This window comes from Zalophus californianus, chromosome 2, assembly GCF_009762305.2.
Source record: "Zalophus californianus isolate mZalCal1 chromosome 2, mZalCal1.pri.v2, whole genome shotgun sequence".
NCBI lineage: Eukaryota > Metazoa > Chordata > Mammalia > Carnivora > Otariidae > Zalophus > Zalophus californianus.
In genome coordinates, this window is record NC_045596.1 from 80,801,679 (window position 1) to 80,828,262 (window position 26,584).

Consider the following 26,584-nt stretch of genomic DNA (forward strand, 5'->3'; position numbering starts at 1 on the left):
ACTGGGTTCCTACATGTCCTTTACCCTCTGCTACCTCCACCTGGTCCTGGCTCACAGAATTCTGCTACACGGTAGCTGGGTGATTGGCCAAGTAACTTCAGCTCTCCAAGGAAACTTTCCACTTATTGGTAGTGGCCTTGACACAGAGGGGACTGCTATTTCCCCCCCACCCAAAGACCACAGCACCCCCTTGGTCTGATATTTGTGTGACACTGTCAGCTTTAGAATTTTATGATTTTATCACAGAAGAGACCTTTGGGGCAACTGATGAAACAAGAAGGTAATTATATTTCACAAAGAGAAAAAAAAAAAAACCTTCAAAATTACCAATGGTCTGTTTATTGTTACCAAAGACGGTTAGTTCATTTAATGCCTTCCAACATCTTTTCAAATCAGATGGAAGACTCTTATTAAAGGAGGATTATAAAAAGCTGTGTTACCCGGCATTAACCAATCAGAAGGCTTCTGAAAGTAACATTTCTGAGATTCCACCAATACAAATCTACGAGCCTACAAGGGGACTGATTCGCAGAAGCAAATCATAATCCAAAAGATGACAAGTATTCAACATAAAAGTTTCTAGAGATGAAATTATGTCTGTTTGGGGACCTTGTCTCCCTTCTTCACTGCCCTCCCTCAGAATGTGGCTGGCAGGTGGTTGGTTTTCTATAAAACATTTTACATTCTGTAGAAGTATTTTATAAATAGAGGGTGGTTCACTTTCAAAACTCAGGAGTTACTTTGAGTTTTATTTGACGCAATCTGAACATTTATTTATTTTTTTACTTGTAGAAATTCCTACTGGCATCTGAGGGGCTTTTGTTTGCTGGGTTTTCTTAGTTTTGCTCTCCTACTGCATAGAATATCTCACAAAAACTCTTGGCTTCAGGCCATGGTCAAGGTCAAAGGAAGAAATACCGAAGGGATAACAGACAGGTCTTCTGGGAAAACTGAAGCTAATCTCTGTGTTTGTGAGTTTTCACCCATCCATACACCCCCTCACTCCTGCAAGGTGGGAGATAAAGTCCTGTCAATGATTCAACTCCCAAAGAAGGAAGAAAAAAGTTCACGTTAATTTTTCAATTCCAGTGCCTGGCCTCTTGTCAAGAAACAATTAAAAGGTGCAGATGGGAAGTAAGGCAGAGAAGTGGACACAGGGTGGTCGGGTCATGAGCGTGCTGTTTAGAGCATCAATTGTCCAGAACATTGTATCTTCATCGAAGCCTAGAATATGCTACTCCATATTTCCAGATTATTTCCTAGGAAATGTTGAGGAAATATTTCCTAGGAAATATTGTATTTGCTCAGAACTACATAAATATTGTAATCATAAATACCGTATATTGTATTTGCTCATAAATTTAACATTCCTGAATACTTTCAATCAGCAGACAAGTATTCACATTCTTTAGTATTAACGTGAAGTTCATCTGATTTTCAAACATGAATTATATCCAGCTTCCTTCATACGACATGCTAATAGCTTATTACATAGTGCTCATACTGAAAAGAAAAATCATCTTTATGGCTTGAGTAATTTTCTAAAGGGTTAAAAAAGAGAGAGAGAGAGAAGGCTGCAGGTGGTTTAGTGATATTTATAAGCATTAATGAAATTCTTGTGCCAGAGTGAGGAAATGTTCCACAAAAATAGGTTATCTCCAGCTAACTGATACAATTTCAACACACGATCTCTGTTGTGCACATGTATTGTTACTTTTGTAATTATTTTGATATAATGACTGATTTAGTCTTCATTCTAAAGAGCCTTAGAAATATGACATTATCTTCCAAGAACACTTTCTTTCATTAAAGAATGTTTCTTTATACTCTGCTGTTGTCAAAGAGGAAAAGGAGACAACATGTAGTACAATGTGCAACCTCTAACAACCAAAATGGGTGCATTTTCATGATATTCAACTTACTTTTTCATTCCACGCCCACAGTCCAATTCCAAGAAATGCTATTCCCAAAAACTGAAAGAAAGAAAGAAAGAAAGAAAGGGTGTTAAGTATAAGGACAAATGCCATGTTTTTACTAACACAAATACAAATAAAGTTTTCAACCGATTCTTTTGTCACTTTACCAGGCTGAGAAATACTCCTATCTAAAATCTGAGTAACAGCCTTTGACAGAAAAATACCATAATCACCTTGATTAAAATTAGGCATTCAGAAGGGTTCAGTAAAGAAAACGTGGTATGTATATTCAATGGACTATCACTCAACCTTAGAAAAGAAGGAAATCTTGTCATTTGCAACAACATGGATGAACCTGGAGGGCATTATGCAAAGTAAAATAAGCCAGACAGAGAAGATAAATACCACAGAGTATCATTTACATGTGGAATCTAAATAAATAAATTGAACTCATAGAAACAGAGTAAAAAAGTGGTTGCCAGCGTCTGGGGGAAATAGAAAAAAGGTTAGCAAAAGGGTACAAGCTGTAAGATGAATAAGGTCCGAGGATCTAATGTAAACACCGTGACTACAGTTGGTAATACCATCTTGTAAAATTGAACTTCTGCTAAGGGAACGGAAATGATGTCACACACAGGAAGGTCTATGTGAGGTGATGGATGTGTTAACTCAAGGGTGGGGAATTCCTTCACAACGTATATGCATATCGAATCATCATGTTGTGCTCTTTAAATATCTTATAATTTTGTCACTTTTATCTCAATAAACCTGGAAAAATAGAAATTTTTAGTTTTTTTTTTTTTTTTTTAAAAGAAGGGTTGGGGACATGTAGGTGCTCCAAAGTCATTGACATTATGAAGAATAATAATTAGGTAGACTCTTGAGTAAAACCAAAGTTATAAATACTGTTTAATGCTGCCTTTTAGTGTAGGAAAGGGCACAGTACCTGCCCCTATACAGCCAGGCCTGGTATTCACTAGAAAACGGAATACCAGAGACATGAGTGGAAAAGAGCTGGTGATTCTCTCTACACCATCATGCCCCTGGAAATGGGCCAGGAAGAGGGCATGCAGAAGCCCTCAACACACTCTTTACCACTTCTTCAGAAGGTAACATGAGTCTTACAAAGTCCAATGGGACCCAAGAAAAGTCCTGGAGTCTTCCATTTTTCAGAAACTTATATGACTTCTATCATCCTTGCAAGGGCTTCCATAGCTTGGCCTGGTCTCAACTCAGTGCCATAACTTCGCGTATGCCAGGGAGCACACAAACACCACAGTGCTGCCCCTGAGCTGTGTTGAGTGGGGGGTTGGGGGAGCAAGCAGTGACCAGGGGGATTTCCCACTGTAGTTAGTTGTCACTTTATTTCATCTGCTCTGAGATACACATTTCTCCCCGCTCCCCACATTTTAACATGTCTGAAATCGGGACAGGTCTTAAAAGCGATGGTATCTCAGTTCTTTCCCCTTGATTTTACCTAAAATAATAGCAGGTCTTGCAATCAGGGTGTCCCATGTTTGATGACACATTGTACAGGGCTGTCCACCCCCTCAGAGCTCAGTGGTCAGGACCGGGTGTAATTGCCCATGAGCACGGGCACATCTTATTCCTCATCTTCATTACCAAGAGCAAATCTGAATTTCCTTCCCAAACACTGAAGTGAAAAGAGAGCGGGCAGGTTAACAAGCAGTTTCAATCCGATGGCAGCAGTGCACCCTGTTTATTTTACTAACATCTTGATTAAGTTAAATGTCAGGAAAGCTGTCCACTGAGAGAGGTGCACACAGAAGATGGGCGTGCGGGTGCTTATTCTTTGTCGTTCTGGGGAAATCGGAGAGCTGTCCACCTGATGAGGTCTTCATCCGCAGCAGGTGGTTGCTGACATGTTGTGGGCATTGGCTCATCAATCCAAGGGGGGCTGGGGGAAACAGCGGGAGCGGAGGGGAAAGGGGGGACTGAAAAAAATAAATAAATAAAAAAAATAAAATAAAAACAGACGGCCGACGGCCCTGAAAATCTGGTTGTATTTTTAGAAGCAGAATGTCCCAAATCTCCTGCCAATTATCGACTCCAGTGAAATCGCATCCAATACCTTCAGAACCCGCAGACGCAAAAGCTCCAGCATGTCCTTGATTTGGCAAAAACAGAAGACCCCTTTCTTCCTGCTCTTTGCTCTTAGAGGTTTGGAAAGGGTTTCAAAAGAGTTGTTGTTGTGAACATCCCGACAGAAAACCATGCTTGGTCCCTCTGTGGCCCTGGTCAGAGTGCTGTGTCACTTTAGGTTTTTGACGGAAAACGACAAATGCACCAGTCCCCCAAATGACTCCAAGATACTTGGGGACTCTGTAGTACAAAAACAGAGCAATTCAGCATGTTACTTTCATATGCAGAGGTCCTAGGCACAATAGGGTAATGAGTGACAAGTGCAGACACAGCATCCCACCAGACCTTGAAATCAAGAGTGCTTGACTTCACGCCCATTGATGTGAAACTCATCCCAGAGAAAAGCCTCACCTTCTCACAGCTAAAGCTCTTCATGGACAAATGGTCAACCACCTTCCCTGGTGCAGTACTTAGTCACCGTCACCACAAGCAGTGGGTGGGATGGCGCGGCAGAGAACATCACGGTCAGCTGTGCCTCTTGGGGGGGACATGTCCCCATGGAGGACTCCTGTCTAATCGCTAACATTTATTTTTTATTACTGGACAGGCTCTGTGCTATTATTAGTGCTTTGCATGAAGTGTCTCTTTTAAGCTTCACCACAATTTTATTGTGGAAGAGGCACTGTTATTAACCCCTTTTTAAGAAAGGGAAGAATGAGGCTTACAGAGTTTCATTTCCTTAGAAGCACACCGCTACTGAACGAAGCAGCAGAGATGTGAACCAAGAGGAGACTGAATCAAAGTATGCATTCTTACTCATCCTGAAAAATTCCCATTTTCCCCCATATGACAGAAAGTAGAGGCGTTTAGGTTAGAATTACATGTGATATGACGAGGGCATCGTTTATTCCTTCCCCAGCAAGCAAAGCGGACTTGAAGAGGTTAAACAATGAGAACCCTGCCTTCACACAAGGACTGGTTGGTTGTAGAACAGAAATTCCCATGTGCGTGTCAGCAATGGAGTGACCCAGAAGAACAGAGAAATTCAACTGGTGGGTCAACTCTGCCCTCTTTGTATGAAGCTCTCCTCTCTTCTGGGCACTTTGAAAACCCCTTTTCCTTCACAAATCATATAATAACAGATTGGAAACCCCTGATCTTCCCCCCAGGGGGGTGGGAATCAGAATTTAAAGAAGACTCACAGACAATTTCCTCTACAGTCTTGCTCTAATACTTCCTGCTTTAACTGTGACTCTCCAAACAAGGTTTAAAAATGTGAAGAAAAAACACAGTGAAGAAAAGCACTCACTACCTAAGCAAGCAAGCGGCGCAGGGCCGGGGCCTCAACTGTGCATACCTTCGGTGCTACATCACTAGCAAACATCCTCCCAATTACTCTCAGCCCATATGTTTTGTTTTAAAATCAAGTTGTTCCAGCTTCAAATAATTAAACAGAAAAGAGCCAAAAAACAGAGACAGGCACGCAGCACTTGAGGCACGCTGTTTCCCCTTTCCCACCTCCAGAAGAAAAGTCGACCATAAACCACCAAACTGACCTCGTTCCGAAACCTTGAGGCCAACTTCCAGGGAATGGGGAAGAACACTTAAAGTCAACTCTTCATTCCTTTGGAAAGGTGGGGGGGCACCCCACAGCAGATTTGAGGCCTCACCCCACGTGGCAACAGATGCAAACGTGCAGTACAAACGTTTGACCACCCAAATTTTGATGTTTTAAAATGAGTACCAGTAATTTGGCCAACATTTGTTCAGTGCTAAGTATGAACTAGGCACTGTGTTTTATACGAATTCACTGAGACAGCCGCTCCTATGGCTGGTGTACGCTGCAGTGTGCTAACACACGTAAGACACACATTGGATTTTAAAGACTTGATTAGAAATTAAAAGAATGGAAAATCCTCAGTAGTTATTTTATTACTGATTATATGTTGAAATTATAAACTTTGGATATTTCGAAATAAATAGAATATATTAAAATTAATATTATCCCCATTTTATAGATAAGGAAACAAGACCTCAGAAACCTTAAGTCGTGTTGCTCAGGAGATCTGAGTCCTCAGCCCAAGCTCAAAACTGTTTTAGTACTTTCCTGAAACTCTTGTCCTAAGACTCAAAATCGCCCCTTGAGTTTCTAGGCCCTCTGGGCAAAGGTGTATATTCCTAGCTGGAATGGAGACTGGACCTAGGTGGAAACAGAGGGGCATGCTGATGGAAGCCCCCTGGGGACGGCAGCATAAAAGCCAGCAGAGCTGACACTCAGGAAAAGCTAGAGAGGAAAATGGCCCTAGGATGTGACCAGGGCAACTGGGAGTCTCTGTCGGGAAGGACACATCTGCCCCCTTTTGGGGACTGCAAACAGAAAATCTCCTTCTCCATCTGCTGCTTCAGTCGGAGCTGAGCCTCCAACACCTTGGAAGTAGAACAGTGCCCCATTCTAACTGGTGTAATAGACAACTTAAAAAAAGCCACTCATCCATCCATCTACAATCTTCAGATATTCTTGAGTTCTTACTTTGTGCTAGGTACTACTTTTCTCTTGTAATAAATATAGATACAGTCCTTGCCCCCATTGAGTTATACAGTCGAGAGAGAGAGAGAGAGAGAGAGAGAGAGAGAGAGAGAGAGAGAGAGAGAGAGAGAGAGAGAGAGAGAGATGTTAATCAAATAAAGCATAAAAGACAAAAGTGCCCTTGATGGTGCTATCAAGGAGAAGAAACTAAGGCCAATACACACAAAAGAGGAACACCTGACCCGGAGAGCAGTCCAGGAGGGTTTCCCTATGTCAGGGAGGTAGGAACTGGGGTCTGAAAGATGAGAGGATGTTAACTGGCAAAGAAAGGAAGGAAGAGTATTTCAGGCAGTGGGAAGAGAACATGCAAAGGCACTGTGGTGAGAGGAACGCAGTGAGTAAAAATGTCTAAAGGGTGATTTGTGTGACTGGTGTGTGGAGAATGGGTGGAAAGTGGCAGGTGGGTCATTAGCGACATGAGCATGGACCAGCTCATGCAGGGCCTCATAAGGCACATCAAGGAGTTCAGTCATTACGCTAAGAGTGACAGGAAGTCTTCTAAGGGCCATCTGTGCGTAGTGGGCTGGGATGGGGCAAGGACACGGACCTTTATCAGATTTGGGCTGCAGAAAAGATAAGAGAGAGTCCAGACTGGACACACAGGGACTGGAAGGAGGCAGCTTTAGTCACGCAGACAATACCTGATTGTGTCCTGGATGGAAACGTGAAGAAAAAGATGGAACTGAGACTGTTTAAAAGTAAAACTGACATCTACAGTGATGGCTCGATTTGGTGAAGCGCGGGCAAGGGTGAAGGAGAGAGAGGGAGGGGTTAAGGAAAATTCCTGTTTCTGGCACCTTCTACATGGAGACTACGGCTCTTCAAAATCCATCTTATGTCCTCTCTGACAGAAATAAATCTCAGGTGCCAATTTCATAATTAGCTTAAGATCTAGTGGCATTTCTGAAGGACAGCTTCCTTTTATGGTATTTTGCCAGCCATCTGAATTCTCTTTATAAAGGAGCATATTTCAGCTTGTATACTTAAAAAAAATAAGTTATTTAAAATCTATACACACATCTACCTCCCCCTACTTGTAATCATAAATGGAAGCAATAATGTACAGGTGTACATTAGAGGTCACAGGCAACTCCTAAATAGACATTTTCAATCCTCTTTGCTTTTTTAAAAAACAACAATTACGTCAATGGCATCTGCCCAGCATCCCGTGAACAGACTCAAAATAACAATGCAGCAAGGTAAACACAACAGAGGAAAATAAAGATCAGGTCAATCTTCTCACCTAAATTAGAGCCTCAAAAATATTATCCAAAACAACAATGGAAGGAACTATTCTTCCTTCGACATTCTGATGAAGTTTAAAAAAAAAATTTTAAGCTCTGCCTGAATAAACAGGAGAGATTCATTGAAAACATTTGGCACAGAAGAAAGAGTGCCTTTAGGAAAAAAAAATGTATTTTCCTTAAACCACAACACACGTACTTTTCAATAGATGTTTGCTGACACTTTCGTGTGACCACCACTCCAGTTCTGGCAGGGATGGGGGGGGGGGTGCAGTTCACATAAGTGTGCCAAATACTTAGGTTAACAAAACACATGTTGCCTTTATAGAGAAGGGCTGATATTAGGAATAAAAAGCCTCCAGGCATAATTCTTGCCACATCAGAGGAGTAAGCCTGGGCTGTGTAGAAAGTTCAACACACAGAAAGTCAATCCCAATCCTGCCACTGGGTCCCCGCGTCCCAGCTGGTGCATTCAAACGGTGTGGAACCCTCATGAGAAGATGGCCTGACAGATAGAGCCCAAACCTGTAAACAGGATACTCCCCATCTGAGCCGGGGTCACCCTGTCTCATGTCACTTGGCCCCGACAGCCTCCATGCAGCCTGAACACCTGAGCACACGCGGCCCGCGGGGCGCCCCTGCCAGGGCTCCGAGGTTCTGTGATCTCGGGAAAGGCTCTTCGTTCGTTAACACTTATCTGAGCATCTCCTATGAGCCCGGCTGCGCGCTAGGGGTTTGGGACAAATCAGGAAACAAAACAGACAAAAGTGCCTGCAGCGGGACAGACGTTCTGGCTGGGCTGGACGGGGAGGGAAAAGCGAGACAAAGAAACATAAATGAGTAGACAATACAGAATTTTAAAAGGTGAGCAGCACTGGGGGAGGGGAGAGCAGCAGAAAGGGACTGAAATGTGGCTCAAGGTGGAAGGAGGGGCTGCGATATTAAAATAGAGGGCCAAGGCAAGCGTCCATGAAGAAAGCTAGGCATAGAGGAAAAACACGAAGATGAAGGAGCTGGCTGGTAGATATGGGGGCAGGGGGAGTGCTGCAAAGGAGCAGCCCGGCAGGGCCCCGGGGCTGAGACAACAGGACCCAGGTGGGGTGAGGCTCTGAAGCCCCAGTCATTACCGGGATCTCCTGCGGGAGATAAAGCAGCACTGGAGGGTTTCCTGACTTCCTAGAGCCCCATGGTTCGCATTTGTCTAATGGAGATAACCAGGGCACCTAAGGAAATGCACAAAATGACGGTCGGGGTCAATGTGATCGTGTGAGACTGGGTGGCAGCCCAGGAGCCCCTGTGGTCAGTACTTTGTGCCTATTAGCGCCCTCCCCTTCCTCATGTTTCTCTCCCACAGCCTCCCTGCCAGATGTACAGCGGGGCCAGATGAAGCCCTGCTTCGAGCCCTGCCTCCTCCAAGTAGGAGAAAACCTCCTCATTCACAGTGATCTGAAGCGTCTCTTCTGAACTTCTGCACCACCCGCCACCCGGACCCTTGTTGATATTCACCCACCCAGAGGATCGTAAAGGGGTGACACAGTCTGTGCTCAGACAGAAGTGACTCGGGCTGTGTGACCCAGAGCACCTGTGCCCGGTGGAGCAAGGAGGCCGCAGCTCCGCTCTCCCGTTAATCATCTCCCTCCCCTGACCCCGGCTGGAGGATCCTTCCGGGAACAGTGTACACAAGCATGCCTGTGCATTTAAAAGAAATGAATAAACTCTAGTCCGAATACTGAGATCATGCTTAATTTAAGACCTTTTCTATTTAGCATAGTGATCTGACTCAGGAATTTGGGGTACCCGCGGACCCAGAATTTAAAAACCTACTAATTTTGAAATCCCATGTTAAAATTTCTTCCCATCGGGGCTTCTTGATGCATCTTCCCTCTCCCTAACTTTAGCACTCCTTTTGTGTTATCTCCTTTGGAAATGGGTTTTGGTTTCATTATGCCCACTTTTAAAAATAGAATTCTTTTGCAAGAATGTGGGATATAAATTATAACCAATATTGAGGTTGGGGTAGCTTCTCAATCTACACCCTCCCTTTTTGAAAACCGGCCCCCAAGGATGGGCCCCCGCATCCATGTTTGTGAAGGAGGATCACTCCCCCGCCCCCACCCTCTCTAGACTGACGAGTTGACCAAGGTGGGACATGTGGCTCAGGAAGAGCCGTTACAACAAATACTAGGCTGAGACAAGAGTCTCTCTTCCCCAGGAATCAGGTACTGGACACAGTGATTTTTGTCAGCCCCAGTCTCCCTGATGCTAGCACAGACCAGGGTGCGGTGGAAAAAGCATCCGATGGAGAAGGTAGGAGAGAAACCAGGAGTTAACTTCCATTCCTGACCACTACAGAGTGGTCCTTATCCCCAGCACCTGTGACTGCACTTCCTGGTCCTGGGTCCCAGGCAGTGCCCTGGGTCCTTAGGATACGCCTCCCTCCTCCCATCTTAGCTTAAGCTACTTTGGGAGCTTTCTGTTACTTGCAACCAGGAAAGTCCTAAGACAACAAATAAGAGACTGGATTAATTTCCTTCATGCTTAGTCCCCGTTAACAGGAAAGCGTGCCGAACGGGCATGAGCATGACGGTGCTCTGGAGACTGATAAGGATGTGGCGGAGGGGGGTGTTCCTTTCCAAATAACTGGGTAGAAGCTCTAGTGGTTCTGAACTACTGGGTAGAGCTGTGGTCACTTGGTGTGAGAAGGTATACATAATTCAGCCACACATCCCCGTGAAAGAAAAGAAAGGGATGCCCTCTGCCTGCTTGTTGAGTTCTGGAAGCAGAAGGATACAGTTAGAGCACAAGAGATGGTTCCCAAAGCAGGAGCCTGGAAGGAGGATAAGAGGGAGGAGAGGAGCCTCTCCTGTGGCTCCTGTGTTCTCTCCTCCTGTTTTCCCAGAAAGGGTGGAAGGGCTCTCTGCCTCTGACCTGTACCACACCAAGAGAAGGCCAAAGCGCCCCCCTGAAGACATGTCTACAACCCAGGGACAATCTCGTTCAGAAATTCCTTTGTTCAAGTTTGGAACTTAGCATTTTGGCAAGAACTAGTAACGTGAGCTGGGAAGGGAGAGAAAAGGGGAGGGCTCTGCAGGCAATAAAACCTATATTCTTCTTGGAAATTACGCAGGCAATGCAGGCACATAGAAAGGAACGGGAGGGATTAAGCTATGCAATTCTGGATGGAAACAGGGAGGCTGCAAATTTACAGCCCACTAATCTTTGTCTCGGTAAAAGCAAGGCTTACATCGCCTGGGCTCTTCCATCTGTAGCCCTCTGATTAGATAAAACCAAGGCTAAGAACAGACCAGAGGGATGTTCTAAAGGCTGAGGAGGACGGAGGGATAACTCAAGTATTTCAAGCCAGAGGCATGAGAAGTGAAGTTATCTACAAACATCAGCCTTCGTGGGGATAAGCTCCTGCCGTTTGTACTAAACAGCCGAGCCATGCAGCTCCAGCTAACGGCAGCCTGGAAAGTTTAATGCTCTCAGATGTGTCCCGTGTGGTGTTGAGACATCCTCAGGTTTTAAAAAACATCTTGGGCAAGATTTAAAGGTTAATGCAAATGAAACTTAAAATAGGATTACTCTTTTTTAAAGCACAAGTAGGATTATATAATTCAATTCATTTACTGAGTCTCTTCAATATACACCAGGCACTCGGCTAGGTGCGCGGGATAGAAAGGTGAAGAACGTAACCAATGACCTCTTTGCTTAAGGAGCTAGCTGTCGAGGGGGGCAGGGGGTGGGAAACACACAAGGGAAACCACAGCGCACATAGGGAGTAGCGGAGCCTTCCCAGACACACATTGCCATAGAAACACAGGCGCGGCCAGAGGATCACCGTGGGGTCAGAGGAAGCTTCCTAGGAAGGGACACTTGAATGGTGTCCTAGAGGAAAGGAGGCAGGAAGACCACCTCCGGCAGAAGGATCAGAGCCTGAAAGAGCATGTCCCTCAGAGCAGGCATGTGCTTCCGGACCTGAAGCGGGGATCGTCAGCCTGGACCCCGGCAAACAGAGCTCCTCCACGTGTGGGTCCTGCTCCAGCGGCACCCAGGAACTTGCTAGAAATGCAATTCTCAGGCGGCCCCAGACCTACGGCATCAGGAACTCTGAGGGTGTGGCCCAGCAAGCCCTGTTTTAACAAGCCCTCCAGGTAACTGGCAATACGTGGTAAAGTCTGAGAACCTTTGGGTGGGAGGTTGCTAAGCAGGGGCCTAGTATTTGCAGGCTGTTTGTGTCTTGGGGAAACCAAGGCACCGCCAAGCTAGGTGAAGCCAACCAAGGGTTTTAGCGCAGTGACAGGATAAGATGGCATTTTAGAAAAATCATTCCAGTACAGCACGGAGAATGAACCAAAGGGAGGTGAGAATGCAGGCAGTGACCCGAGTTGGGAGGTAACTGCAGTAATCCTGGTGATGAGGACACCGGCCCCAAAGGCAGTGGCAGTGGCAAGAGGATGAAGACAGAAGAGGTTAAGGGGAAGACTCTATGGGACATCGTGACAAGAAGCTTAGGGTGTAAGGCTAAGACCGTGGTTCCTTGAATCAGAATGCCTGGGTTTGAAACTTCAACATGTGACCTTGGGCAAGTCACTTACCCTCCCCAGTCCTCAATGTCCAGATCTAGAAAAGAGAGATACTCGTTTCTGTGAAAACAAGCTCCACGGGAACAGGGGGTTTTGTCTGTTTAGTTCATTCTGCATCCCCCAAACTTAGCACAACGTGTGCTCCACAGCGGATCTTAAATATCTGTCAAATGAATGAGGGGATTACTTGCAGGAGATGGGGAAGAGAAGAGAATCTAAGAAAGCTTCCAGGCTTTTAACTTTAAGCAACTTGGCAGGCTGCACCATCGAGTTTGACGTTAGGAATACTGGTAAGGGAGCAAGATCAATTTTAGAGCTCACTTTCAAGCACGCAGGTGAAAATGTCCTGGCACAGACGCATGAGGACCGAGAGGCTGGTCAGCAAGGTCATGCCCAAGGCGACCTTAGGTTAGCCTTGGACAAATAATGAACCTCTTGGTTCTCTGTTTCTTCCTCTATAAAATACAGAGAATCGCAGTATCCTTCTCATAGGGTCACTGGAAAGACTGAATGAGATAATGCACCCAAGGTGCTGCGCGCAGTGCCTGGCACATAGAACGTGCTCGGTTTAAGTGTTGTTGTGGTCATTGCTGAGGCCATATAAAGACTTTGTATAGAAGAGAGCCAAGGCATTGTCCTAGAGAACACTGAGATTTATGGGGAGGTACTCAGAGGGGACTTTCAAGGGGAGACTGCAAAGAAGGAGACAGAGGGGTGGTGGGAATTAAGAAAGGGAGGGGTCACCAAAGCCCACAGAGGGAGAATCCATCACCTGTACGTATACATGAAGTCAGGCAGAGAAAGGGGCCGAAACAGTGGAGACTGCTCATGTTCAATTAAACGGAAAATAAAACTTAAAACAACAAGTTCAATTAAACGGAAAATAAAACTTAGAACAACAAGAAGACATTACAGAAAGTAACTTCCCTTATTTCAAACTAGTTTCCTGACTCTGGACACCACTGGCACCATCACAAGACAATCCTAGTGCCTGGTGTGGCTGGGCAAGACCCAGGATTGGTTGGGAGGTGTGGCATTGATCAAAAAAGGAACTTGGGACTGGCCTGGGGTCACCTCTATAGTGGCCGGTAATGTCCTTCGCCTTGTGTAGGAGACCAAAGGGAAACAGTTATGCAATGCGCTTCAAAGACCAACAGATTGGGTGTCAGGAAACCCCAGGTTTAGTGCCAACCAGGATGTTAACTAGCTGTGCAAATCTGGTCAAGTAACTGAACAACAGTCTCCTCAAGCGTAAATGGAGAAGACCACCACCTGCCCCAGCTACACAGGGCTGTGGTGATCCAACACAAAGGAAGATATTTTGAAAAGGATAGGCTAAATAGATACTTGATGTGATTAAAATATCCCATTTTATCAATCTGTTAAAACAACAGGGTAAGTCACACGATGTAGCCTCTGGCCATGTCATCTGGTGCACATCCAGCCCTTAAGAATTGGCACACACTAATCGTTCATGGAAGCTGTGCTTATTTGGTGTGTTACCAGAGTATTTTGTGTTAGGAGGTCATTTCCTCAAGTTTTTGCTCTTCTTATGGGGGAGGAACTGAAGTGAGTCATTTGTTACAGACTATCCTCAAGAAAATTTGCATAGCAGACAGCCCTGGAAGACAGAGACAGTGTTTCCTAGAAGAGATCCTGCAAAGAATCAGGTAGGCTTACTGCCAAGTATAAAAGTTTTGGGTTCCTAAATTCAGGGACCCCCTCCTGTAACACAACTCATTCAGTATACAGTGGTCAACTGGCCTTCTCTGTATCACCCTACAGAAACTGGGGCTCAGGAAAAGAGTATGAAAATTACTGCTACTCTGGCTACAAGTAGTGCTGTGATTGATAAAGTCCTATGTCTCTGACTTAGGAGTCTGGTGTCTCTGTCAGCATCCATGACACTGGGGCAAGGTAACATGTCACTTGGCAGGTAGGGCAAAATCTCAGACCCTGCACAGCTCTTGACATTTGGTGTTCTTGTTTTACAGAAGAGGAGCTGGTGTTTCCCTTTCACCCAATAGACTGCTCCCCAGCACCGGAGTCTCTGGTCTGCCCTACTGGAAGTCAGCTCCGAGAAGGCAGAGGCAGAGAAATTTGCATTTCTATTTAACCTAACGCAAAATACTCTGTCCACATATCTGTAGGTTTTAAAATTTTGTTGTTTCTTCTGTCTTGCCAAATATAATCTACTTTCTTTTCTAAGAAACATAATATCTATACATTTTCTGGGGGAAAAGTGACTGTTCCTAAACAGATGTCTTTAGTCAACGTATAATTCTTTAAGTATTCCCATTTGATCGTAAATATTAAAAACACTGCTAAGAAATAACTGCATATTTCAGGTAAATTTTGGTAAACACTGAACCTTAGTTGGAAATACTTGTTAAAGAACACCAGAAGAACATGACTGCAGTTTTTTTTTTTTTTTTTTTTTTTAAAGATTTTATTTATTTATTTGACAGAGAGAGACACAGCAAGAGAGGGAACACAAGCAGGGGGAGTGGGAGAGGGAGAAGCAGGCTTCCCGCGGAGCAGGGAGCCCGAGGCGGGGCTCGATCCCAGGACTCCGGGATCATGACCTGAGCTGAAGGCAGTTGCTTAACCAACTGAGCCACCCAGGAGCCCCTAGAGGAAACTGTATTCAGAGTATACCACTCCTCATTAGAATTCAGAATGTTTCTTTAAAATAAAATCTTACTGATAACATTAGTAACATAGGCATCCAAGAAATCATCTTTGAGAACTGAGAGTTCATATTAAAATAAAAACTGAATTTTCTCCCCATGGGCCTTTTGAAATGCTAAAATTTGAGAAACGTGCTTCGTCCTAGAAATGCCACGTGGCCTTCTGAATAGCTATCAGAGAAGTCATAATTCTGATCAAGTCGTCAAGTCGAGCAAGAACATTTTACATCTCCATCCTCATGCTTAAAATCCCCTCAATATTTTTACTGGGCTGATGTCATCTTTTTGATGCTTTATATTCAAGCAAAACCTAAAACGTCTTGAGAGATGAATGCAGGATGCATGGAGCACACCCAGGAGATCCAAACCCATTGATTATCATGTGAAAGAAGGCCTAGAGGCAATTAGTCTTTTGTTGTGGATGACAAATAAACCTCCACATAAAATGTTCTATACACTGAGGCATCTTTGATCAGTCTTACTGGCTCAATGACTCACAAAGGGTGGGGAGGGGGATGTCTGAAAACAAAAGGGCGGACTGAAGGCACCATTTAGTTATTTAATCTGTATGTTCAGCTCAGTTTTTCCTCTTTCCAACTTTTCATGACACGATAAAAAGAAACGGAATGGATTCTTTTCAACCAAAAACATCAGTACTGCATACTAAGGAGAAAAGTATTGGCTTAACACAGAACCTATATAAACCCCTAAGTATCAACCTGTTCTCTCTAGTTAGGTATTTTTAACAAGGGAAATGGGTTTTGACAAATCACTCCTTTATGTAGGAGTTTATTACACAGACTCTTAGAAATTAATTTACATATAAGACAAGATGCAGCCAAACCATTCACAGCTTCAGGATGGAAGGCTGGGTTCTCAACAGGCACTGCCTTGGAAACGATCCATATATGTGCTCTCTGGAATTTTCCTCTTCTAATAGAATTGTCTGGAAGTGTCTCAAGATGAACAATAGTGTGAGTGATTTATGAATAAGCTGCACCTATTTCCTCTGGTTTAAAGATGCCCACAACTTTTTGTTCTCTGAACAAAGGTGCATATTAAAATGATTTGAAGTCATAAAACAATGTCCTAGAGATCAACATGCTTCCAAAATAATTCAGATGAATGTAAGAATCCAATATGGGAATAGGAATGATGTCTTTAAAGACTAAGGCCACTGATACTTTCCTCAAGTTAAAAGGGAGAGTAAAGGCACTGTAACACCATCAAATGAGCACGCCCTGTGGTGGACAAACCATGGTTCAACTCTGGGCCCCAGCATTTACTAGATGGGACCCTAGACAAGTTGACAGGCTTTCAATTTTCTTACCCGTAAATGGAGGCAGTAAATGGCATCCACACAAGACTGACGTGAGAACTAATGAATTAAGGTCTGTATTTTGTACACAGCATGCACTCAATAAACACACTACTATTGCAATTAAAAAGGTCATGGAAAAAGTCTTTAAGCATTATATAGGCTCGCTTTTCCAATAACAAAAGGCAATTATCATATCATCTGCACATTATTCAATTAATCCAGATTATTTTCAGAACCAAAATAGTATATGCCACGGGAAGAAAGGTTTACAAAGAGGATTCTAAATCTTCCTTTTTTCCCCCCCTCTTGCAAGGAACTTGTTTTCATTCTCCATATAAGATTTCACTGAAAGCTGTTTAACCAGAGAGGGTCACCATGGGAAAGTAAACCACTGACAGCATATATTAGGTTCACATTAATTTAGAGGTACCATAATACTTATGAAAAATAAGCTGGCTGGAAGCCCACAGTTTGCCCTTGAGTCTCAGCCAGCAGGGAAGTTTCATGCCATGTGATTAGTGAATGAGGAGACCCTGGGTGATTAATTAGTGCTCCGTGCCAATCCCATCAGACAGGCTTTCAGCCAGCAATGCAAAATAAGCCACCTGATTTTAACTTCCTCATCTCAGAACGGACTTCCACGTGAACATGACTTTGTCAAGCACCTTAAATACTGAAGGAAGTTTTTCTCCAAATCTCCTTTGGGACCAATTCTGCCTCCTTGGACACACATTTGAGCTCTGCTAAATGGCAGACTGGATGGGAGAGACTCTATATAAGGAAGCATGTCTGCAAATTCTCTGATCACCGAATTAAGCTAAACTCACTTCATAAGTGCCCATAAGGGTTTGACGCTCAAAAGAGAAAAAAATTGCCTATGCGTGAACAGATTTTCTACAGAAACCTAAAGGTCCATCAGTCTCTTTAAAAAGAAAGTCATTATAAAAACTGTGCATCAGTAACTTTAACTGGATTTCATTATGCCGTTATCAGCGTGCTTTCTTAACATCTAATGAAGCAAGCAGTGACGAGTAATTTGTTTTTAAGTCTATGATTTCCCAGATACTTCTGAAATGTATTTTATCCGTGTATTGTCCCAAGACCGATGTTGCTGTGTCTAGGTTTGTTCATTTACATTACTGCACAGATAGTTCTCTGGTATCTATTACTATTTCACTCAAGCTTCTGAAATTAGATTTAAAAGAGAAAGAAATAACTATCCTAAATTAAATCAGTTCCTTTAAATGAGGTCAACTTTTGGGTAGATAATTTGTGTAAACATAAAATGGGTCCTGCATATCTCTAAATCTCATCATTAGTCAGGATCTCCAAACTGGGCTCCAGGTGTGTGAGAGGGGGTTTAGTTAAGAAACCAACATTCTCTCCTGGCCTATACAGCATTTTTTCCTTGCAGAAGAAAGGCTCCACATGAGCAATACTGTGTATAACTTCCCTCACATATAGGGTCTACAGAGCAGCAAACACACACGGAAACGTATCTAAAACTGTCTGGGGTGATAAAATACAGGTCTCCTGGGCTAAAATCGTTATGGGTTCCACAGTGCAAAAGCTCAAGGGTTCAAGATCCCAGGCTGTGCTTCCGCAGGGAGGAATATGTGATATATGATCTTGGCTCACATACCGTCCTAGCTGAAAGAAGCCTCTGAGATCCAGTCATGTCAGGAAAAGGGAAATGGAGAATCTCTATTTAGAAGCTGGAATCACAACCCCAACCTAATAGCGTTCGTTTCCAGATACACAAAGAATCCCATCTGATAAAATGGCCAATCTAGGCAGCAGTCCTGGCAAGAATCTGCCCACCCCCACCCTGACCCCTCCACACGCACTGACTTTATGGCTTTCAAAGTCAGCATAAAGGGAGCGAAGCACCCAAGCCACTACACGACTTCTTAACCCCTCAGAGGGCTTCTGTGGGGAGGATCCCCTCCCCCACCCACACAGGTTGATAAATGACCACAGGGACCAAGCCCGATGGCGCTTGCCATCTAGACACAGAAGTCAGTTATAAATCAATAATTAACATAAAAGCCAATTTGCAGTAAATGCCATCAATGAGATTGAGAAAAACGTTAAGTTCGGATAAGGTCATGAGATGCCAAGATGAGGGAAGATTTCACAGGAGGGTATGGGCCTCGAGGGAAGGGTAGAATTTCAGGAAATGTAGAGGAAGAGCCCTTCTAGATCAGTGTCTTTCAACTAGGTCTGAAAACCTGCTGATAGCAGGTTTAGTGGGTCAAGACCAGAATTTCCTTCTTCAATGAAACAGAATAGGATGTATTTCATGAGGCAAGATGAAGGACCACTTCATGAAACTTGTCTCATATGTAAAATATATGTCGGGGCGCCTGGTTGGCTCAGTCGGTTAAGCATCTGCCTTCGGCTCAGGTCATGATCCCAGGGTCCTGGGATGGAGTCCCGCATTGGGCTCCTTGCTCAGCGGGGAGCCTGCTTCTCCCTCTCCCTCTGCCTGCTGCTCCCCCTGCTTTTGCTGACAAATAAATCAAATCTTTAAAAAATTAAATAAAATATATGTCATACTGAGGGCCTTGGTCAAAAATTTGAAAACCTGGGGCGCCTCGGTGGCTCAGTTGGTTAAGCGACTGCCTTCGGCTCAGGTCATGATCCCGGAGTCCTGGGATCGAGTCCCACATCGGGCTCCCTGCTCAGCAGGGAGCCTGCTTCTCCCTCTGACCCTCCCCCCTCTCATGTACTCTCTCTCTCTTTCTTGCTCTCTCAAATAAATAAATAAATCTTTAAAAAAAAAAAAATTTGAAAACCACTGATTTTATGGAAAAGAGTGAAGTTGTCTATCTGGCTGGAAATGAACAACTCAGTTATTAGGTTATTCCAGGCCAGACTGTGGAGGGTCTAGAACGTGGTATCCAAGAAATTGGATTTGGGGGAGTCTGGCTGGCTCAGTTGGTAAGAGCATATGACTCTTGATCTCAGGGTCGTGAGTTTAAGTGCCACGTTGGGTGTGGAGTCTACTTAAAATTTTTCAAAAAGTTAAAAAGAATTTGGATTTTATACTGTAGGGACAGAGAGGTCCTTAAAGGTTTTCAGCTTCTGACTTTTTTATTTTTAGTTTTATTGACACCTACTGTGCTTAGCATCCCACACATATCGCTTAAGTGTAACAACCACCCTTTGAAGTGGGTATTATTATTTCCACTAGAGGGGGAAGTGAGAATCAGACAGATTATATAACCGGCCCATAAAATGAAGCCAGGGCTTTTGACTTCAAAGCTCATAATGTTTAAAAAGAAATAAAACAAAATTTTGAAATGATCAGAGCTGAGCTTTAGGAATATTAATCTTGCACCTTTAAACAGCTAAACTGAAGAGACTCGAGACACATTATTAGAGGGGGTTTCTTTTGATCACTCAATTTCAGACTTTAAGAGCAATTTAAAGACACTCCAAATCCTAAAAATCACACCAAAACCAACAGTTAAAACTGCTCTTTCTTAATGACCCTAAAAAGATTTGAGTGAATGTTCTCATTTCTCAATAGCTACATTAGTATCCCTTTTACTTCATTCTGCAGCAATGAAGTTAATGACTGTTACCACTTGCAAAAATGCTTTGAAGAAAGAATGAAAATAGGCGCACTTGGTGAAGTCTGCCTAAAGCTGAAATGCTAACATAAAAGGAATAACCCACTGCTTTCCTCAGACACTCCCCTCCAGCCCTCCTGTTCCCACACCCAGACGCTCTGTCTCATCCTACCTCCAGGAGTCACTGTGAGGACTAATGGTGTGATCTGTGAAGAGCCCAGAGCTCCCAGAGAAAGCAAGCCTGGGGAAAGCTCAGATATTATCACTAGGGGTCTGAGAACATGCCAACAGTACACTTCCTAATATAAAAATGTGAAAAAGAAACAACGGGAAGATAGAATAATGGTGTGCCTAATTTAAAGGGAAAAAAAAAGAATTTCCAAGTGGCTATGTCTGATGAATAGAAGATGGAACACAGAACCTAGCGAGCAATGAAAAAGCGAAATCTTTCCCCTTTCTGCTAAAAGCACACAAGAATCAAAGAAGCTCCTCCGTATAGCCAGAGTGACCCAATCAACCACCTAACACAGAAACCAGGAGGGTTTAAGTGTTCTTCTGCCCAATGTGCGAGTTGGACAGAGAAATGTGTGCTGAGCATCCAGCAAGCTGGAAAAATCAGCTGGGCACAGGACTCTTCTCTGCACACGCTGAATGATCTAGAGAGTCTGGGCTTCTCAACTGATGTATAAACCCTCTTTAAAATACTCACAGACTCTGAATGTTGATGTACGGTTATTAAAATATTCTTTAATTGTGCAGAAAAACGGGTAAGAAATCCCAAAGACATTCCCAAATCAACTACCAACACGATCAAACCAACAAAACTCAAACTAACCACAATAATTAAATGTAACAGATGATGTTTTTTGCTGCCACTAAAACACTGATGTGGCATCCAGCCTGGTTCTATATTTAATCTGTTTTGGTATTTTGACTTTCATAAATGTTTACACAGAGAACATTTGTTTACGTAAGTGTGTGCTATAAAACAGCAAAAAACCTAGAGGCCAGATTGGGATGATGAGACTTCATACTTAACCCAAAGTCAGCCAGTTATGAGGAGGTGTCACATGATAACTCTACAAAGCTCTCTTAATTGCTTCAGCGGTAGCATTGCACCATCCCTGAAATCTGCATTTTCTTCCAGCTTCACGGAGGTATAATTAACAAATAAAAATTGTATATATTCAATGTGTACAGCGTGAGGTTTTTAATATACTGTACATTGTAATGACTACCACAATCAAGCTAATTAACATAGCCATCACATCACAGGCTTAGCATTGTGGGTGCGTTGAGACTATTTAAGATCTACTTTTAGCGAATTTCAAGTACACAATAAAGTATTATTAACTATACTCAGCATGCTGTATATTCGATCTCCAGGATTCACTCAATCCCACAGAACTGAACCTTTGTACCCTTTGAACAACATCTCCCCATTTCCCTCATCCCCCTAGCCCCTGGCAACCACCATGCTACTCTCTGCTTTTAGGAGTTCAACTTTTTTAGATTCTGTGTATAAATGAGATCGTGCATCAAATGGGTGACTGGTTCAGTCACTGCTCAATGAGAAACAGACTTTTTTTCATTGTGTATTTCCCAGCTATGCTTACCACCAATGAGCTATATCGCAAAGTACACATACAAGGACTAGACTGCCCACTGCCCTGCTGAGTACCGACAGCTCCCAGTTTAGTATGACCACACTACAAATTGCTTCTTATTGATCTCAGTCTTCACAGTGACCCGAGGGGAAAATGTACTCTACCCACGTGTAGATGAGGAAACAGCTGAGTTAAGTGACTCACCCAAGGCCATACAAATTGATAGTGGTGGAGCCAGGATGCAAAACCAGGAAACCCTCCAGACCCCCAAGCTCTAAACCACAAATGCCTCTTGACCATTGTCACCACTGTGTGGCCCACATCCGTGCACTGAGAGCACACACACACAAATGCAGGTACTGCCCTTACATCCAAGCACTCACTTATAATGCAGTTGAGGACATGATCCGGAAGATGCTAATATTTTTAACTGCCTACCTCCACTTGGTTATTCTGCATTCAACTAAGACAGGTGCACTCAAAAATCAAGGACATCAAAGACTTCTCCTGCAAACCTACTTTAGAATTTGAAAATGATTACAATTACAGGGCGCCTGGGTGGCTCAGTCAGTTAAGTTGTCCGCTCAGGTCATGATCTCAGGGTCATGAGATCAAGCCCCGCATCGTGCTCCACACTCACCATGGGGTCAGCTTGAGACTCTCTCCCTCTGTCCCTCCCCACCATGCTCATGTGTATATTCTCTCTCTCTAAGAAATCAATCTTTTGGGGGGAAAAAAAAAAGATTACAATTACTTCTAGAGAGTAAAAAACTGCCAGACACGAGCAGTGAGTTTAAAAAGTGATATGCCTGTTATAAGTAAAATATAAGAGCCGACATTTATTCGAGTCCTTAAAACAGACAGGGTGCAGTCAGGTACTTCACTTGTATCGTATTTCACTGGGTCTCACAACAACCCTCAGAGGTGAACACTACTAACTCCATCCCTTTGCAAGTATACAAACTGAGCTTCAAAGACACAAGTGACCTGGCCCAGGGTGGGCACCCAGGCATCCAACTCCAGAATCTCAACCCACCACTGCGTTACAGCTGGGAGATCTGCCGGCAATATCCTCGCCACTTCACTCCAGAATTTAGGACTTCAGCAACGAGTTTAATCTGAAACCGACTTGTGCTATTTGGTTGGTTGAGAGATCTTACTCTGTCAGAAAAACCTAGATCTGTAATAGTTCAGAACCTTTTGGCTTTGAGACCAAGAACTATTGTGACCTTAAGAAGAATCACAGTGAAAGATTAAGATTTTCAGTATGTTCCAGCAAAGAGATCCACCCTGCCCTAGGAACACTAAACCCAGCTTTGGTCAGAAAGCCAGACCAACATCTGTTCAGCCTCCACCCTAGACCATTAGTTCCTCAAGGTGGGCATCGTACCTCACATGTGGTGGCTGACTGGCAGAATTACTGAGAGGCTATGCAAGCCTCAGGCGCGGCCCCCTCCATGGCTGTTCACCCAGCCAACTCCTCACTAATTAGGCAACATGATGGATGCGTGCTGCCAGGAGGTGACAAGGCCCACTGGGACCAAGGGAGAAGAGCATTCCCAGGTAGACAGGGCTCAGGAGCCCAAGAACGAAAGGCCCCCTGATGCCTGAGAGACAGTGATAATAGATACTTCATCCTGGTCACCAGCTGGTGCCAGAAACTATAGGTGCCTTCAGTCTAGCAAGAATTCTCATCACCCTGTGCAGCACACAATGCTACCCCGCTTCATACAAATGAGGAAACTGAGGCTCAGGGGCAACAGAGCTCCAGGAAGCAGGTTGAGGCCAGAGCCTCCTAGACCCACAGCTGTTTCCACCTTGCCAGAGGTGCTCTCCACTCCATCCGCACTCAGTCTATAGAAGCGGAAACAGGATGGGCACTGGACTGGGGAAGGAAGGAATGGGTGCTCATGTGAGAAAGGGATACTTAGAACCAACAAAGATTTTACAGACCACCTGGGTCTTTTCATTTACAGATTAAACTAGAAAGATTAGATTCACATGGGATTACACAGCGTTTAGATTTTAACTAGAATTACTAAACCCTTACTATGTACCAGAAACAGTCCTGGTACCTTTAAATACATTACCTAATTTAATCCTCACCGCAATCCCATTAGGCAGGTACCCCATTTCACAGGTGAGGAAGCTGAGGCATAAGGGCAGTATGCAATTGACCAAAGGTCTTAACGGCTGCCAAACTCCGTGTTCCCCACAAACTCCTTGCTGCCGCCCCCCCCCCCCCCCCGCCATGAACTACTGGACAAGCCAACATTCCGGTCTCCAGTTCTATCTCTGCCTCCTGGGAGGTGGCAAGAACCCCACATGGAAGTCTGCAACAAGCCTAGCTGTGGCTTCTGCAGTCTGTTGGCCCGGTCCACTCCATTTTCTCTGAGGCACGGCCTGCCATGGAGAGAGGTCTAGGCTTACCTTCTCCTGTGCGCTGAGCCAGGTTGGCTGGATTCCAGCAGACAGCAGGACTAAGGGGGCTGTGTAGCCGCATGTAAGGGGTTCGGCTCAATGCCCTGAAATCATGTCTCTGTCTGGCACAACCTCTTCTAGAGCATGAGCCGCAATGGGGGAAACATGCTTATGGGAAGGCTCGAGTTCTTCACACTGTCGTAGGGGGCCACATCTGGACCCAGAAGAGGAACCAACTGTTCCAAGACCACAGATCTCAAGGCCTGAAAGGAAAGATGTAGAAAGGGCTCTGGAGTCAACTGTTGGTTATGAAGTTGCTCCATATTCAAAACAATGACTTGGGACGCTTGGCCTCTCAGAGTCCAACCAAGGAGGAGTACTTACTTCATGGCTGTGTTGCCTGCTCTCTATACTTGACCACCAATCCATCTGGCTTGGGATGAAGAGATCCATGGGTCTCCTCTGGTTGAGGGAGGCACGGTGGAGAGGCCACACCAGTTCACTGCATTGGTGCTTTAGTCTGCCAGAGGGCCCCCAAGATGGGAGGGGGCCGAGGACCACTCAGCTGACCAGAAGCCAAATGTGGGCTATTCCTGACATCTAAGGTTCCCGTCCATGTGATTGCTGCAACCTGCAGCTCCAAGCCAGCATGAAAACATCAGCTTTGAGCCACGGTGGGAAAACATTCAGTTTCTCCCCGTTGCTTGGCATGCACAAATTACCATTCAATGAAATAGCTGCTTTTATTGAATGCATGACATAGGAACTCCTTCAAAAATAGTTTTTTATGTTATACTTTGTATCAGTTCATGTTGAAACATTTATCAACATGTCTTATGACTGCCTTTGCAGGAATTTATTCAAATTTATTCCATTTTGTTGTTTTGTGCCAGTTTTTACTGATAAATTTCTTTTGGCTGTATGTACTATGAAAGAATTCACTCAAATTTGATTATTACAATGCTCTTTTGCATTACCATTATTCACCAAAATACTATACAGGCATGTGTTTGTTTTTTTTTTTTTTAAAGCCCTGCATGTGTGATATAGAAATCTCACTCGTTCATAAATGTATTACCATGTACCCATGAGTTTTTTATATTATCTATGTGACTTAATAGTTGAGAAGCGGCTGTAGAATATTATTGCTTATCCACATGTCAGGATTTCTTACTGGATCTCAGTATATTGTTTTTGCATAAACAAAATTCTTTCCGCCCCAGAAAACTTCTAAGTCCCTTTCAATACATTTATGATTGAAGTATTTATATCTTTTTCATCAAATAATTACTTATAAAAATTGGAAATCTCTTACAAACCTCTGCTTCTTACACTGCATCAGAAATAGAGTGAAGGGGTCCAGGAACCATGTGCCTTCTCCCAAGTTACAGCCTGGACTGAATCCTAAACTCTTCATCCCATATCTCATGTTCCCACCATCGCAAATGACTTCAAGACCAAAGTACATCCAGAGATTTCCATCCACTCTTTTGCCATTACTCCCCTCTTCCCCAAACCATACACATGTCGATATGACAGACTTGGAATAAAATCAGGCAGTTCCTCCAGGATCGGAGAAGGGGTAACAGTTTACTGGGCATTCATCCCTGAATATTAAGTTCCCTTCAATTTTTTTTCCTGGTGATCTTTTGTATTTTGTAATACTTCAGTATTCATATTTGTAAACTTCAGTGGGTGGCAGGGGAGGAATAGTGGGTAAAAACTCATGTAATTCATCCTAACAAAATTTTACCTTACAGACCATAGTGGGGAGACTTCAAGATGGCCTCCAATGATCCCTACTTCCTGGTATTCACACCCTTGTGTAGTCCCCTCCTACAGTATTATACCTGGATTGGTTAAGTGACCAACAGAACTCAACAGGAGTGATGGAATGCCATTTCTTAGACCAGCTTATAAAAGACTGCGGCTTCTATCCTGATGGCTCTCTAGCGCAAGTGCTCTCAGATCAACATGGCACTGAAGGAAGCCATGTTGTAAACAGCCCTATGGAGAGGCTCATATGGCAAGAACTGAAGCCTCCTGCCGACATCCACATGATTAAGTTTAAAAGCAGACCCTCTGGCCCCAAATTTCCAAATGACTATAGCCTCAACTCACAGCTTGACCTCAACTTCATGAGAGAACTACCCAAGCTAGGCCACTATCAGATTCCAGACTCTCAAAGCACATGAGATAATAAAAGTTTGTTGCTTTAAGTTTTGGGAGTAATTTGTTACACAGCTGTAGATAACTAATACACATAGGCTTTCATATTCTTGCATGAGCTTTTTACAGTTATTAAAGTTTCTATTATAAATATTACTTTTTATAAACAGAAGAAAAATCTAAAGTAATGTTTTAAGAAGCTTCATCCTGTTAAAGACTATATGTAAGTGTGACTTCCTGGCCAAAGATGAAATGGGCTGGCTAATACGGTGAGTTCCCTTGGTCTTATGGCTCTTAATCCCTGGGCTGAGAAGCGTCCAGCAGAGGCTGAAGCTGCTACACAGCTGATGTGAACATAAATA

At 43.8% G+C, this 26,584-nt stretch overlaps 1 protein-coding gene across 8 annotated transcripts in view; it reads right to left on the bottom strand.

The window, feature by feature from the left end:
* TSPAN5 (tetraspanin 5) overlaps window positions 1-26,584 on the bottom strand; it is a 169,197-nt gene that overhangs the window by 31,343 nt on the left and 111,270 nt on the right. For 5 of the 8 annotated variants that reach the window (XM_027599699.2, XM_027599701.2, XM_027599700.2 and 2 more), the window contains exon 2: window positions 1,923-1,973. In XM_027599699.2, coding sequence (XP_027455500.1) covers window positions 1,923-1,973 — 51 coding nt within the window. Of the gene's footprint in view, window positions 1-1,922; window positions 1,974-3,393; window positions 3,571-24,062; window positions 24,317-26,584 lie in introns of all 8 variants that reach the window. The other 3 variants (XM_035726288.1, XM_027599703.2, XM_027599704.2) reach the window with 2 other exon arrangements.